Source organism: Nerophis lumbriciformis, linkage group LG20, assembly GCF_033978685.3.
Source record: "Nerophis lumbriciformis linkage group LG20, RoL_Nlum_v2.1, whole genome shotgun sequence".
Classification (NCBI taxonomy): Eukaryota; Metazoa; Chordata; class Actinopteri; order Syngnathiformes; family Syngnathidae; genus Nerophis; species Nerophis lumbriciformis.
Window position 1 is genome coordinate 5925274 of NC_084567.2, and position 17964 is coordinate 5943237.

General features: G+C 38.7%; 1 protein-coding gene across 1 annotated transcript; it reads left to right on the forward strand.

Annotated features, from left to right (window-relative positions):
- The first annotated feature begins 1948 nt into the window (after nt 1-1948).
- On the forward strand, nt 1949-11793 carry LOC133619375 (uncharacterized). The gene is made up of 2 exons (XM_061980354.2): nt 1949-2021; nt 9060-11793. The coding sequence occupies exons 1-2, from the start codon at nt 1949-1951 to the stop codon at nt 10112-10114; spliced, it is 1128 nt and encodes a 375-aa protein (XP_061836338.2). The 3' UTR covers nt 10115-11793.
- Nucleotides 11794-17964: the final 6171 nt, after the last annotated feature.

Consider the following 17964-nt stretch of genomic DNA (forward strand, 5'->3'; position numbering starts at 1 on the left):
TGGAGGGGGGGGGACCCAGGTCCAGTGGCCATGGATAAAGTGCTGGCTGTCCAGAGTCGGGACCCGGGGTGGACCGCTCGCCTGTACACCGGTTGGGGACATCTCTGCGCTGCTGACCCGTCTCCGCTCGGGATGGTTTCCTGCTGGCCCCACTATGGACTGGACTCTTACTATTATGTTAGATCCACTATGGACTGGACTCTCACTATTATGTTAGATCCACTATGGACTGGACTCTTACTATTATGTTAGATCCACTATGGACTGGACTCTCACTATTATGTTAGATCCACTATGGACTGGACTCTCACTATTATGTTAGATCCACTATGGACTGGATTCTCACACTATTATGTTAGATCCACTATGGACTGGACTCTCACACTATTATGTTAGATCCACTATGGACTGGACTCACTATTATATTAGATCCACTATGAACTGGACTTTCACTAATATGTTAGATCCACTATGGACTGGACTTTCACAATATTATGTCAGACCCACTCGACATCCATTGCTTTCGGTCTCCCCTAGAGGGGGAGGGGGGCGGGGGTTACCCACATATGCGGTCCTCTCAAAGTCATTCTCATCGACGTCGCACTGGGGTGAGTTTTTCCTTGCCCTTATGTGGGCTCTGTACCGCGGATGTCGTTGTGGCTTGTGCAGCCCTTTGAGACACTTGTGATTTAGGGCTATATAAATAAACATTGATTGATGTGTTATGATGTTTGTAATGGGGAAAGACGTTAATGTGTCTTGTTTTCATGTTTGCATTTAAGATAGTTGACATTTAGCATGATAGCTGTTAACTGGCGATTAGTGATGTTAAGTGCCTAAGATGGTAGTTATTGATTAGCAGTGTGATGAGGGCTTTCTGCTGGTGAGTGATTAGCACTACAGTTAGAGCCACCTATCGCTAGGTAGAAATGAGCAGTTTCACCAACATTTTTATGTGAAACCATATTACTAACTGTCTGGTGTTTTACAGGATTCATGGAAGTTTATTGTCATACCAGCACACGATACACATGAGATGGCACACAATTTAGTAGCACGTGAACAATAGGATTGGTCCTGGTGGAGATCTACACTCTTAGTGCTTTTCTTCTTTATTCAGAGTAATCATTTGACTTTCTAAAGGATTTTAACTAAAACAACTAAGTAGGTTGAAAAATATTTCTGTGTTTCTTGTAGTATTTAAAATGTAGGATTGTTTTTCTTCAATGTTTGCCCTTTTTCTGGTTTGAACAACAGCCATGGAAAAAAGTCTGTGCACGTGCTTGTATATATATATTTTTTATTTTCAAACAGTAGTTGTCCATTATTTAATGTTAGATACAAGATTAAAATGCTTTTATTTTGAAAAATAACTGCTGTGGTGTAGGAATCGGAAGTTGCTGGCTTCTCGCGCATGCGCAAATTTACTTGAAGCCAAACAAAAAGAACAAGACCGCCTGCTTTGGTTGTCCGGAGAATTTTCGAATTCACGATCTTATAGTCATATGATTCACAGCAAATATAGCAACAAATATCTCAATTGGTATTTTCCAAAGCCACGAAACGTGCATTGAGTTTGGAGCGATATGTGAAGTGAAGATTGAAGACGTGATAGAAGATGGACGACTACTGCTATGCTAAGATGGCGACGTCCGCTAAAAGAGAACATGAAAGAGAATCAACTTCCAGCAAATCACCAACGGAGATAAAGACGAAAGATGAAGGTGAGTGAGTTGAAGTTTTGTCATTTGAAAACCATTTCAAGCCCTTAAAGTCTAAATGAGCCGACCTTGTTGAAGAATGTAAAGAAAGAGCCGCCATGATTGTTAGCTTGAAGAAGGCAGTGGAGTTCACATCAGAGGAGATGAAAGAATGCAAAAGTCAAATGAAGAAAGTGGAAGAGCAAAACAAGCGCTTGTGTAAAGAAAAGAATGATGTGAAAGAAGAGATGTTGGGGAAGAGTAAGAGATGTGAAGAGAAGACTGGACCACATGTCTACATCAACGTGCAGAGGATTGGAGGTAATAAAGAACAAGAAAATAACAAATGTATGCTTTGTTCAAACACTAATGGTAAAATAAGATAGCTGGCAGTGGTTTTGTTGTACTGCAAAGTTCAAATTTGAATGACAACAAAAATAGGTCTAAGTCTAAGTTACAAACATCTGAGCCTCTTTAAATATTTGTATTTATTTCTAATTCTTATCTTCTTGTTTTTCTAAAAAAAGTTGTATTGAATTCCTTTGGTGGTGGTATGGTATGATATGTTTTAATAACAGATAGTTTATGTTAAAAATGTGCCTGAAATTAAACAAAGCCCCAAATTCAAAAAGACAACTTTCACCAGGGTGTGACACTAATATTCAAGAAACGGAATTCAGAAAAATGTAAACAGAAAACCTGAATTAGATTAGTTTTTCATATTGCTATAGTCATTTTCATTTATTATTACTATGATTTTTATTCTACATGTTATTTATGTGTTACTAATCTTTTAGATTATATTTAAAATTGAGTTTTAGTGATACTGTTTTTACGTTTTCTAATTAATAAATAAATTAGTTATTTATCGTGATTCCAAAATCCCTCAAAATAATCGTGATTATGTTTTGCCAAAATTGTCCAGCCCTAGACGAGATATTGGAAAGGACTTCATGATAAACTATGTATCACGGTACTTGAGTCACGATACAATAGTCTATTGCAGGGGTCGGCAACCCGCGGCTCTAGAGCCGCCCTAGTGGCTCTCTGGAGCTTTTTCAAAAATGTATGAAAAATGGAAAAAGATGAGGGGAAAAATATTTTTTGTTTTAATATGGTTTCTGTAGGAGGACAAACATGACACAAACCTCCCTAATTGTTATAAATCACACTGTTTATATTAAACATGCGTCACTGAATTCGAGTATTTGGCTAGCGCCGTTTTGTCCTACTAATTATGGCGGTCCCTGAACTCACCGTAGTTTGTTTACATGTATAACTTTCTTCGACTTTCTAGGACGTGTTTTATGCCACTTCTTTTTCTGTCTCATTTTGTCCACCAAACTTTTAAGGTTGTGCATGAATGCACAAAGGTGAGTTTTGTTGATGTTATTGACTTGTGTGGAGTGCTAATCAGACATATTTGGTCACTGCATGACTGCAAGCTAATCGATGCTAACATGCTATTTAGGCTAGCTATATGTACATATTGCATCATTATGCCTCGTTTGTAGGTATATTTGAGGTCATTTAGTTTCTTTTAAGTCCTTCATTCAATTTATATCTCATGACACACTATCTCTATGTAATATGGCTTTTAATTTTTTGCGGCTCCAGACAGATTTGTTTTTGTATTTTTGGTCCAATATGGCTCTTTCAACATTTTGGGTTGCCGACCCCTGGTCTATTGCAATATTGTGACATGGAGTTTTACTTTCATTTTTACAAAGTCACTGAAAAATTAAAAAAAAAACTACTTAAAATTAATGTTGTATAAATGTATACTTGAGGACAGTTAATATTTATTGGACAAACTGTGTGACAAACAAAGTAAATAAAATGATCATTGCAATTGTACAGAAAGTGGATCACATTTTTTGCATTTAATATCTAAAAATGTTCTCTACTTCTTAACTACAGACTTCTTTCAGATAGATATTATCTTTTTTTGTTTTGCAATGTATTTCAATATTGACTTTTTCCCCACTGTTAGTTTGTAGTATCCTAATGTCCATCGAAGCAGATGTTTTCTACTTTCTGTGATTCTAGCTGAACTTTTCTGAGTCTATGACAAGTCATGTAAACATTGATCCATCATTCTGGCAAGGCACTAAATGAATGGCCATGAAACACTACACACTAGGGTTGTCCCCATACCAATAATTTAGTACCAGTACTAAATGTATAGATACTTTTCTAAATAAAAGGAACTATGAACAATGTCAATATTGGCTTTATTCTAAACAGAAAATCTTACACTCACAGTCAAAGAACAATTTTACAAGGTTAAAATATGAATTAAAAGGCATTAAACACATTGGGCTTTTCTTGTTGCACTCAAAGAGCATTTTTCCATATTACATATAGTCTGCTATAATCAAGGATTAGATTAAAATAGAACAGAAAGTTTTACTGAAATTATATAAAGTTATTCTTAATTTATGGTTGCCACTCCTGGTCTGTGCTTGAAGAACAATACAATTATTAATTAAGTACTAAAAACAAAAGTATGGCTAAATGTACACAGATAAGCCATGTAGCAGGTAAAACACATTTATTAAAGACAAAACACAAATTGTAGGAATTTGTTACAAAATGCTAATTGGGCAGTTTTAACTGTGCTAATATTTGGCATCAAGCCAAGCAGCTGTGTGCGCGTCTACGTATCTACAAACCCCAAAACCAGTGAAGTTTGCACGATGTGTAAATGGTAAATAAAAACAGAATACAATGATTTGCAAATACCTTTCAATCCATATTCAATTGAATAGACTGCAAAGACAAGATATTTAACGTTCAAACTGGAAAACTTTATTTTTTGCAAATATTAGCTCATTTGGAATTTGATGCCTGCAACATGTTTCAAAAAAGTTGGCACAAGTGGCAAAAAAATCCCACAGGTGAACAGGCAAATTGGGAACAGGTGGCTGCCATGATTGGGTATAAAAGCAGCTTCCATGAAATGCTCAGTTATTCACAAACAAGGATAGGAGGAGGGTCACCAGTTTGAGAACAAATATGTGAGCAAATTGTCGAACAGTTTAGGAACAACATTGCTCAACCAGCTATTGCAGAGAATTTAGGGATTTCACCATCTAAGGTCTATAATATCATCAAAAGGTTCAGAGAATCTGGAGAAATCACTGCACGTAACATTAAATGCCTGTGACCTTGGATCCTTCAGGCGGTACTGCATCAAAAAACGGACATCAGTGTGTAAAGGATATCTCCACACGGGCTCAGGAACACTTCAGAAAACCACTGTCAGTAACTACAGTCGTAAGTACATTCTGTAAGTGCAAGTTAAAACTCTACTAAACTCTCCAAAGCCATTTATCAACAACAACCAGAAGGAAAATAATCTCATAGCCATCGCACACATAAAGACGTTAATCAATAAAACTCGCGACAGAGGGGAGGGTGGGTTAAAAGTTAAGTTAAAGTTAAAGGACCAATGATTTTCACACACACTAGGTGTGGTGAAATGTGTCCTCTGCATTTGACCCATCCCCTTGTTCACCCCCTGGGAGATGAGGGGAGCAGTGAGCAGCAGCAGTGGCCACGCCAGGGAACCATTTTTGGTGATTTAACCCCGAATTCCAACCCTTGATGCCGAGTGCCAAGCAGGGAGGTAATGGGTCCCATTTTTATAGTCTTTGGTATGACTCGGTCTGAGTTTGAACTCACAACCTACCGATCACAGGGCAGACACTCCAACCACTAGGTCACTGAGTAGGGGCCACGAAGGCCAGTCGCTGCTCCGTCCATTGCCCCAAGGGAAATAAGCAGTGGCAGAGGCGTATGTGTGTGTGTGTGTGTGTGTGTGTGTGTGTGTGTGTGTGTGTGTGTGTGTGTGTGTGCGCGCTCATCGTTCAGGGTGAGTTGTTGAGTCTATAGGCCCGGAGTCGCTCTACAGGCAGTGCAAGCAAAGTTCAACTCCCAGATGTTGTTGAGAAGGGAGGGAGGGTAGTCAGAGTGTCCCTCGCTGAGGTGTCCTTCGGGGATGTTTTCCCAACAGCCTTTCTTCTGTTTTTGAGCAGCGTCAAGGCCATGCGAGGGAGTCAGATCGTAGATTAGGAATGTTGTTTTCCAAGCGAGCAGAGATTTTCATGGCCTGTCTTCTCTAAGCGTCCATGCCAGCTCTCAATCCAATTTTTTCCAATCCAGCAAGCCTCTCTATGATGTGATCCATCTTGCCATTTAGTTCAGAAATCGCCACAGTCTGTGATCCCACAGCTCGACCCATGCCTTCCATTGTGACGGACAGCCTTTGTAAGTGAGTGGGCGAGTAAGGAGAGGTATTGGTAGCATGTGCAGGAGTGTTAATAGTATGGTGGATGTCCGGTTGTGCCCTGTGGAAATAATAAATAAAGTGAGCAAGTTGTAACTAATCGACGGCCTCGTCCTTCCGACCAAAGAGCGGAGCTTTATGGACCCAGTGTCACCCCCGACAAAACATGGGCCCTGGAGGGAACGTCTCCCCTGCGCACCTCGACCACGGTCTGGGAGCCCACAAACAGGAAAGGTGTACAGCAACCCTTGCAGAGCGGCGGTTCCCTGTTTAAAGTGTCACCTTTATTGTTAGTTTAGAATAAGGCTGCAGCTAACGATTATTTTTCTATCGATTAATCTATAGATTATTTTTTCGATTAATCGGTTAATCTATAGATCCTCCCGGGATCCCCCGGGAGGAGCTGGACGAAGTGGCTGGGGAGAGGGAAGTCTGGGCTTCCCTGCTCAGGCTGCTGCCCCCGCGACCCGACCTCAGATAAGCGGAAGAAGATGGATGGATGGATGGATGGATGGAATCTATAGATTATTTTTTTCGATTAATCTATAGATTATTTTTCCTTTTACCGATTATTTTTTTTATTTAAAATGAAGATGAAAAAATAAATGTAGGCCAGTTTTTTCAAAAGGCATGGCTTTTATTTACAAAAAAAAAAAGTATGGCCACTCAGTCAACATTGACAACAACATGACAAAATATTCTGTAACAATGTAAACATTTAACAAAATTAAAAGTAGCTTATTTGCTTTTAATGTGCAAATATAAAAGTAAACATCCAGTGCAAATCTTAATATTCTGCAATAGTATAAGCATTTCAAAAGTAAAAGTATTGCTTATTTTGCTTTAAAATGTGCAAAAATAAAGATAAACATCCAATTCAAAAAAGTGCAAAACGGAAATATTCTGTAACAACAGTGTAAACATTTCAACAAAAGTAAAAGTATTGCTTATTTGCTAAAATGTGCAAAAATAAAGATGAACATCCAATACAAAAAAGTGCAAAACGAAATATTCTGTAACAACAGTGTAAACATTTCAACAAAAGTAAAACTTTTGCTTATTTTGCTTAATAACACAACAATGATAGTATGATTAAAGTGAAAGTTAATTGTTCGTTTGTACATAGTATACGTAATTGTTAATGTTGTAAAAGGTATTTGCACAACTAATTAACGTTAGCGTTAAAGAGGAGCGCGTCTTTGTAAACACTGAACAGGCACGCCAAACGCTCCTCTCAGAGCGAAACGGTGCTTTAGTTTATGAATTTACAACGCAGATACAAATGACACATTCATGTTTTTGTGTAATGATGACAACGTATACTCACGCGGACGATTGACTAGTTGATGGTGATGGCAAGAACGCTGCCGTTGTGCTGCTATGATAGGCCATTTCCGCTCGACACAGTGTGCATACAACAACATTATTAGCAGAGGTGGGTAGAGTAGCCAGAAATTGTACTCAAGTAAGAGTACTGTTACTTTAGAGATTTATTACTCAAGTAAAAGTAAGGAGTAGTCACCCAAATATTTACTTGAGTAAAAGTAAAAAGTATGTTGTGAAAAAACTACTCAAGTACTGAGTAACATACACACACATATCATATATATATATATATATATATATATATATATATATATATATATATATATGTGTGTGTATATATATATATATACACACACACACACACACACACACACACACATATATATATATATATATATATATATATATATATATATATATATATATATATACACATACATTGATATATACAGTATATAATTTATATTTATTTATTTTGCCGTGTTTGTTTACATGTTAAAGGTGTTTTAATAATTATACATGCATGTTTAACATATAGATTCCTTTCTTTCATGAAGACAAGAATATAAGTTGGTGTATTACCTGATTCTGATGACTTGCATTGATTGTAATCAGGAAGCAGTGCTGGTAACGTCCACGTTTTCAAATGGAGGAGAAAAAAAGTTCCTCCTTTCTGTCTAATACCACATGAAAGTGGTTGTTATTTGGCATCTTATTTGTCCACCTTCCATATTCGTTTTTATACCCTTTACAAGAAATACATTGGCGGCAAACTCCGTAGCTTGCTAGCTTGTTTGTGCTGGCTTTCGGAGACTCTTATTTTGAAAGCGCAGGCGCGATGGAGCGGGACTTTTATTCTGAAGACAGGAACTGTGCAGTCAGTCTTTACGGTTGAAATAAAAAAAGGGTCTTTTTTCCTTCACACTTTTGATTGATTGATTGGAACTTTTATTAGTAGATTGCACAGTACAGTGCATATTCCGTACAATTGACCACTAAATGGTAACACCCGAAGTTAGCTCGGAGCCAGTCAGGTCATGTGACCCCTGGCTCTGTTTGATTGGTCCAACGTCACCAGTGACTGCATCTGATTGGTGGAACGAAGTGAAACGTCACCAGTAAGGCAGGCACTTTGAAGGTCTGTCTGACAGACCAAAACAAACAAAGCGTGCATTAACAGATCGATAAAAATTAGTAGCGAGTAGCGAGCTGAATGTAGATAAAAGTAGCAAAGTAAAAGTAGCGTTTCTTCTTAGGCCGTTTATTGAAATACTCCCACACTTTTGACGACTTTTGGCGTGCTTTTTTCCCCTCGCTCGCATCGTCTGCTTTGCGCTCCGCCATGACGGTAGTGTGACGTAAATATGCGACGCGTCGACGAACAAAAACGTCCTCGACGTTTTTACGTAACCGATGACGTCGACGCGTCGTTTCAACCCTAGTTTAGAAGCCCAAATACCTCCATATTGCACTTCACGCACCCTTTTTATTAACCAGTAGAATTGTCCTTTATTGCCTTTCTTCCTCTCCACCATGTTATTGCTTGTATGCACTCTGGAGTCACCGCCACACAGCAGCATTCAGAAGAAAGAACGGTACCGGTACTTTTCAAAGGTGGTATAGTACCGATTTCAATTAATTAGTACCACAATACTTTATTAGTAGCAGTAGACTGTACAACCCTACTACACACACATACAGTACATAGAAGAAAGTGTGTTTTTGTTGTTTGTGTCTTGCAGACGTCCAGCAGCTGATCGGTAATCCAGAAGAAGTTTCCCCTCAGTTAGGGGGGAGCTCCACTTTGAAGCAGGAGACTCCACAACCACCCTGCATTAAAAAGGAAGAGGAGGAACTCTGCATCACTCAGGAGGGAGAGTGTCTTCTAGGACGAGAAGAAGCTGGTTACACCAAGTTTCCACTGAGTATTCTCTCTGTGAAGACTGAAGATGATGAAGAGAAACCACAAGTAAACAACCTCTTAGCTCCACTATCAGATAGTGAGGCTGAAGACGAGGTTGAAGAACCTCTGAGCAGCGATAAAGACTGTGAAGGTGATATGAGGACTCACACTGACAACAAACACTCTGAATGCTCTTCAAAGAAGAGAGGTCAAACATGTTTGAGTTGTTCAATTTGTGGTCAAAGTTTTACTAAAAAGAGCCAATTGACTCAACACATGAGAATACACACAGGTGAAAAACCATTTAAGTGTTCAGTTTGTGGCAAACGCTTTTCTCGAAATAGCCATGTGACTCGACACATGAGAACACACACAGGAGAAAAAACATGTAATTGTTCAGTTGGTGGCAAAAGCTTTTCTGCAAATTGCCATGTGACTCAACACATGAGAACACACACAGGAGAAAAAACATTCAGTTGTTCAGTTTGTGGCAAAAGCTTTTCTCGAAATTGTGATTTGACTGAACACATGAGAACACACACAGGTGAAAAACCATTTAGTTGTTCAGTTTGTGCAAAAAGCTTTTCTCGAAATTTCAATTTGACTCACCACATGAGAACACACAGAGATGAAAAACCATTTAATTGTTCAGTTTGTGGCAACAGCTTTTCTCAAAATAGCAATTTGACTCGACACATGAGAACACACACAGGTGAAAAACCGTTTAATTGTTCAGTATGTGGCAAAAGCTTTTCTCAGAATAGCTATTTGACTCGACACATGAGAATACACACAGGTGAAAAACCATTTAGTTGTTCAGTTTGTGGCAAAAGCTTTTCTGTTAAGAAAATATTGACACGACACATGAGAACACACTGGACTAAGACCATTTAATTGTTCAGTTTGTGGTAAAAACTTTAATCAAAACAGCTTTTTGTGGTGACACATGAGAACACACGCTGGAGAAAAAACATTTAGTTGTTCAGTGTGCTGTAAAAGGTTCACACATATTGCAGACACAGTAAAACCCATAAGAACACACAAGAGAAAATAACCAATTAGCTGTTTAGTTTGTGTCAAGTTTGTGCACGCTCAAAAACCTGCACTACACCCTTTTTCACTGCAAAGTTGATATCTATCATAACTGACTAACGCATATGTGATGCTGGGTAACTGTTTGCATAACCAAGTGCCAACTTTTACTCCTCAGACTGATTGATGTGCAAATCAGAGACATATGAACAATTAACCCCCAACACCCACAACCCAACCCCCACCTCCCTCGACATTCGGGCATAACAGGTTCAATCCGGCCCGCGAGGTGAGTTTGCAAAGAGTAAAAGTCAGCTGCATTTTTTTAATGAAAGAAACTGCTGTTCTAATTGTGTCCACTGGATGTCGCAATAACAATTTACTTAGGCAAGCAAATAGTTTATACTTGGGCGAACAAGTATACCAAGCAAGAGGTACACGGTAAAGCGGGGCTGTGACTCCTCCCCCTCCACCCAACATAAAACAGGAGTAAAATAAGCAATCTGTAACCCCACTTAAAATGCAGCATGAGACACTGCACACTGATATAGTTCTGTGAAAATGATTGTCTTCTGTGCAAATGTAAAGAAAGTGAACAGTGTGTGATTTACTGCAATACTGTCAGTCTTTGAACTTTTTATTTGTGCTTTGTTGAAATTGTTCACACATTGCACAGCTTTTATTTTTCTATCAAAACACATTATGTCTAGAAGACAGGAAGTAACACAACACTCTTGAATAGTTTCTACCAGGGGCGTCACTAGCTTTTAAGGACAGGGGGGGCTTAGCCCCCAGGAGAACGAACGTAGCGCACGAGCACAAAACTACACAAAATACTAACAAATACTTAGAAATTATTCATTGTTATTATTATTTAAAAATGCACGGGACGAAATGAAATGCTCCCCGGGACGATGGCTTTTAACCATTTTTTTTTCTTTTTCTTTTTATGTATTTATTCATTTAACATGTTATATTAAATGTCTTGGTTTTTCCTCCCTCTGAAAATCATATGAACTGTTTAGCAAGCCATCCTATAATAATACAACAGCTATTAATGTAACAATACAATAAAACAAATATATTTAATTATGTTTTTTTCATTATTTTAACATTAGGCTAATGTATATTACTTTATATAGATTCTACAAGAGTGATGTGGGCATTTTCTATATGAACAAGTCCAAGGACCGCAGGCAAGGTCGCAGAGAAAATGCGGACTGGATTTTGAGTGATGTGGGCATTTTCTATATGAACAAGTGAAATGGATTGGATACCGACACACTAAAGGGGCTCTTTACCTTAAAGTACCAATGATTGTCACACACACACACACTAGGTGTGGTGAAATGTGTCCTCTGCATTTGACCCATCCCCTTGTTCACCCCCTGGGAGGTGAGGGGAGCAGTGGGCAGCAGCGGTGCCGCGCCCGGGAATAATTTTTGGTGATTTACGCTATGAAGTGAGGGGAAACTGAGTGAATAATGACAGTTTATATGATTATTTATTTAAACTCATATTCGGGCCACTTTATAATGAATATGTCGGCATGTAGTTGTTAAAAAAAATATACAAATAAAAAAATTATATATATATATATATAACACCAAATTATTTAGGGGGGCTTAAGAATATTTAATAATCACTGAACTCAACAAAAAATAGGCCTAACAACGCCAATGGTTTGTACCTCAGTTTGTATGGTTTGTTGAGTTAGCACAGGATTAATATGTGGAAATGACAAATGAGGTAGTTGATACATAGAATAGTTTTTATACATGCTTTATTTAGTTTTTTGTTCAATCCTAGATGCGTTGTGACTTAAAGTTTAATAGAAACACTGAGATTAAGTCTAAGTTCATTTTTTTCCCCTCTAAATGTTTAACTAACTGGAAGTGTTTTGTCAAGAGGATTATTTGTGATATGTACATTTTCAGAATGTGCTTGTTCTATTTTGGACAAAAGTAAAACAAAGAAAACAATCTGAAGTTGTCGTAGTCATATTTTTTGTTATATAGTGCCATGATTTTACTCGTCCCGCCCACGTGGAAATAGATTTTCCTCCATGCGGCCCCTGAGCTAAAATGAGTTTGACACCCCTGCTGTAATGTGACTCATGTGAGCAGGTTACTGTATAAACACATTTTGTTATAAGTTATAAAAATGTGTTCAGTTCTCAGAGACACATCAATGTCAGGCTGACAATCGCTCTTCCGCTTTCTCCAAACAAGAAAACAAAGCAGCTCCTACTGACTTGTGATTGGTCAGACCGTGCCCATCTTAATCACATGGCTAATTTCAATATAATAAATTGTGATGTAACACAATTGAATATCTTATATGCTCAGACAGTAATGTGTTTATATAAGTTTAGATAGTAATATTATGTTTGTAATGGGGAAAGACATTAATGTGTCTTGTTTTCATGTTTGCATTTAAGATAGTTGACATTTAGCATGATAGCTGTTAACTGGCGATTAGTGATGTTAAGTGCCTAAGATGGTAGTTATTGATTAGCAGTGCGATGAGGGCTTTCTGCTGGTGAGTGATTAGCACTACAGTTAGAGCCACCTATCGCTAGGTAGAAATGAGCAGTTTCACCAACATTTTTATGTGAAACCATATTACTAACTGTCTGGTGTTTGACAGGATTCATGGAAGTTTATTGTCATACCAGCACACGATACACATGAGATGGCACACAATTTAGTAGCACGTGAACAATAGGATTGGTCCTGGTGGAGATCTACACTCTTAGTGCTTTTCTTCTTTATTCAGAGTAATCATTTGACTTTCTAAAGGTTTTTAACTAAAACAACTAAGTAGGTTGAAAAATATTTGTGTTTCTTGTAGTATTTAAAATGTAGGATTGTTTTTCTTCAATGTTTGCCCTTTTTCTGGTTTGAACAACAGCCATGGAAAAAGTCTGTGCATGTGCTTGTATATATATATTTTTTATTTTCAAAGAGTAGTTGTCCATTATTTAATGTTACATACTTTTGCTAACCGTTGTTTTAAAACAAGATTAAAATGCCTTTATTTTGAAAAACAACTGATGTCAAGTAGGAAACGGAAGTTGCTGGTTTATAGCGCATGCGCAAATGCTCTTGAAGCCAAGCAAAAAGACAAAGACCGCAGGCTATGGTTGTTCGGAGATTCTTCGAATTCACGATCTTAAAGTCATGTGATTCACAGCAAATATAGCAACAAATATCTCAATTGATATTTTCCAAAGCCACGAAACGTGCATTGAGTTTGGAGCGATATGTGAAGTGAAGATTGAAGACGTGATAGAAGATGGACGACTACTGCTATGCTAAGATGGCGACGTCCGCTAAAAGAGAACATGAAAGAGAATCAACTTCCAGCAAATCACCAACGGAGATAAAGACGAAAGATGAAGGTGAGTGAGTTAAAGTTTTGTCACATGAAAGCCATTTGAATTTCAAGCCCTTAAAGTGTAAATGAGCCGACCTTGTTGAAGAATGTAAAGAAAGAGCCGCCATGATTGTTAGCTTGAAGAAGGCAGTGGAGTTCACATCAGAGGAGATGAAAGAATGCAAAAGTCAAATGAAGAAAGTGGAAGAGCAAAACAAGCGCTTCCTAATAATGAAATATTTAGCTCGCATTACTAAGCTAAGTTATTGATGGAGTCCATCAAGTTATTGGATGGATGTTAGAGTGGACATAACAGCCACTATCTCTAAGTCATCCTCCATCTTGTAAACACTGTAGCAGCTAGTGAAAGATTTAAATGATGTTGTTGCGCCAGGATTTGATTTTGAGCATTTTTGAATTGTATTTCCTAGTTCTTAGTAGGGCTGAGTTAGGACTGGACAATTGATCCCATTTTAATCTCAATATCAATTAAGACATGACACGATCATAAGCATGTTATCGCAGGCCCGGCCCTAACCAATCTGGCGCCCTAGGCAAGATTTTAGGTGGCGCCCCCCCACATCGGCAGTGAAGTGTATATACTCACAAGAAACCGAATAGCTTTGTCTTTGACCTTTTTTTTTTTTTTACTTACAACTATACCTAGAGGTGGGTAGAGTAGCCAGAAATTGTACTCAAGTAAGAGTACTGTTACTTTAGAGATTTATTACTCAAGTAAAAGTAAGGAGTAGTCACCCAAATATTTACTTGAGTAAAAGTAAAAAGTATGTTGTGAAAAAACTACTCAAGTACTGAGTAACTGATGAGTAACATACACACTCATATCATATATATATATATATATATACAGGTAAAAGCCAGTAAATTAGAATATTTTGAAAAACTTGATTTATTTCAGTAATTGCATTCAAAAGGTGTAACTTGTACATTATATTTATTCATTGCACACAGACTGATGCATTCAAATGTTTATTTCATTTAATTTTGATGATTTGAAGTGGCAACAAATGAAAATCCAAAATTCCGTGTGTCACACAATTAGAATATTACTTAAGGCTAATACAAAAAAGGGATTTTTAGAAATGTTGGCCAACTGAAAAGTATGAAAATGACAAATATGAGCATGTACAATACTCAATACTTGGTTGGAGCTCCTTTTGCCTCAATTACTGCGTTAATGCGGCGTGGCATGGAGTCGATGAGTTTCTGGCACTGCTCAGGTGTTATGAGAGCCCAGGTTGCTCTGATAGTGGCCTTCAACTCTTCTGCGTTTTTGGGTCTGGCATTCTGCATCTTCCTTTTCACAATACCCCACAGATTTTCTATGGGGCTAAGGTCAGGGGAGTTGGCGGGCCAATTTAGAACAGAAATACCATGGTCCGTAAACCAGGCACGGGTAGATTTTGCGCTGTGTGCAGGCGCCAAGTCCTGTTGGAACTTGAAATCTCCATCTCCATAGAGCAGGTCAGCAGCAGGAAGCATGAAGTGCTCTAAAACTTGCTGGTAGACGGCTGCGTTGACCCTGGATCTCAGGAAACAGAGTGGACCGACACCAGCAGATGACATGGCACCCCAAACCATCACCCAACCATGCAAATTTTGCATTTCCTTTGGAAATCGAGGTCCCAGAGTCTGGAGGAAGACAGGAGAGGCACAGGATCCACGTTGCCTGAAGTCTAGTGTAAAGTTTCCACCATCAGTGATGGTTTGGGGTGCCATGTCATCTGCTGGTGTCGGTCCACTCTGTTTCCTGAGATCCAGGGTCAACGCAAGAGTTGAAGGCCACTATCAGAGCAACCTGGGCTCTCATAACACCTGAGCAGTGCCAGAAACTCATCGACTCCATGCCACGCCGCATTAACGCAGTAATTGAGGCAAAAGGAGCTCCAACCAAGTGTTGAGTATTGTACATGCTCATATTTTTCATTTTCATACTTTTCAGTTGGCCAACATTTCTAAAAATCCCTTTTTTGTATTAGCCTTAAGTAATATTCTAATTTTGTGACACACGGAATTTTGGATTTTCATTTGTTGCCACTTCAAATCATCAAAATTAAATGAAATAAACATTTGAATGCATCAGTCTGTGTGCAATGAATAAATATAATGTACAAGTTACACCCTTTGAATGCAATTACTGAAATAAATCAAGTTTTTCAAAATATTCTAATTTACTGGCTTTTACCTGTGTGTGTGTGTATATATATATATATATATATATATATATATATATATATATACACATACATACATACATATACATTGATATATACAGTATATAATTTATATGTATTTATTTTGCTGTTTTTGTTTACATGTTAAAGGTGTTTTAATGAATACACATGCATGTTTAACATATAGATTCCTTTCTTTCATGAAGACTAGAATATAAGTTGGTGTATTACCTGATTCTGATGACTTGCGTTGATTGTAATCAGACAGTAGTGATGATAACGTCCACGTTTTCAAATGGAGGAGAAGAAAAGTTCCTTCTTTCTGTCTAATACCACATGAAAGTGGTGGATTTTTGGCATCTTATTTGTCCAGCTTCCATATTCGTTTTTATACACTTTACAAGAAATATATTGGCATCAAACTCCGTAGCTTGCTAGCTTGTTTGCGCTGGCTTTCGGAGACTCTTGTTTTGAAAGCGCAGGCGCGATGGAGCGGCACTTTTATTGTGAAGACAGGGAACATCCTCATGTGCGGTCAGTCTTTAGGCTTTGGACGGGATGTACGGTGGAAATAAAAAAGTAAATTTTTTCCTTCACACTTTTGATTGATTGATTGGAACTTTTATTATTAGATTGCACAGTACAGTACATATTCCGTACAATTGACCACTAAATGGTAACACCCCAATAAGTTTTTCAACTTGTTTAAGTCAGGTCATGTGACCACCTGGCTCTGTTTGATTGGTCCAACGTCACCAGAGACTGCATCTGATTGGTGGAACGAAGTGAAACGTCACCAGTAAGGCAGGCACTTTGAAGGTCTGTCTGACAGACCAAAACAAATAAAGCGTGCATTAACAGATCAATAAAAATTAGTAGCGAGTAGCGAGCTGAATGTAGATAAAAGTAGCGTTCCTTCTCTATGAATATACTTAAGTAAAAGTAAAAGTATGTTGCATTAAAACTACTCTTAGAAGTACAATTTATCCCAAAAGTTACTCAAGTAGATGTAACGGAGTAAATGTAGCGCGTTACTACCCACCTCTGACTATACCTAATATATAAAGGGGTGGACAAGTGACTATTACCTGCAGGGCAAACATTAGCTAACCAGAAGGCTATAACAATGTAAACAAAAAACACCTGCTTAAAAGATCTAATACAAATGTCCCTGAGGAATGTAAGGTAGTACTGTAATTACCTAACGTTACATTATTATTTTCCATAACAATTTAGCCCCCTCCACAATATTAACCCGACGTTAAAACAGAACTAGCTGAGGTGCCGTGGCATGCCGGCTGTGGGCGCAGGGCTGGGCCCTTATGGCTTTTTGCCGGATGGGATGCCTGGTGGGTGGTGGGCGGGGGGGGCCTGGACGTGCGGGAGGGGCTGCGGGGTTTGGTGGCGTTGGGCACTGTTGGCGACCAGGCCTCTTGTTTATTTTTATTTATTTTATTTTATTTAAAGGGTTTATTTTTATTTTTTTTTTATTATTATTCTTTTTTTTTCTTTCTTTCTTTTTTTTTTTTTTTTTTGTGTGTTGTGTATGTATGTGTTTGTGTATATGTGGGCTTATGTATATGTGTGTGGTTGTATTAATGTGTATATATGTGTGGATGTGTATGTTTATATGTATATGCATGCGTGTGTATATGTGTGTATGTGTATGTATATGTATATGCATATATGTATGTGTGTATGTATGTGTATATGAATGTGTAGGTGTGTGCATGGGTGTGGATGTCCGGTGGCTCAATTGGCCTGGCTGTGGATGAGTTGGGGTAGGTGGGTTGGTGGCCTCGGTGGTAGCCGGGGGTGTGCGTTGTTGTGGTTTACGGGGTCGGTCGCTTTTTTGTTTTGGTTTCGGCGGCCGCGGGTGTTTACGCTGCGGACGGGCGGTGGTGGTGATGGTTGCTGCGGTGATACCAGCGGTTGGCATCACTGTGTTGGGTTGGAGTGGTTGGGGGACTGTGGCTGGTGTCTGTGCGCTTGTGGGGTTGTGGGGCTGGCTGGCGTTGGCTTGCCGGCTGGTTTGGGGGCTGGCGGGCGGACGGGATGCATTGGCTTCTTCCCCCGTTGGGGGGCTCCTTCCCCTGGCCGGGACTCGTATGGGCACGTTGCTGTGTGGATGGCCGGGAT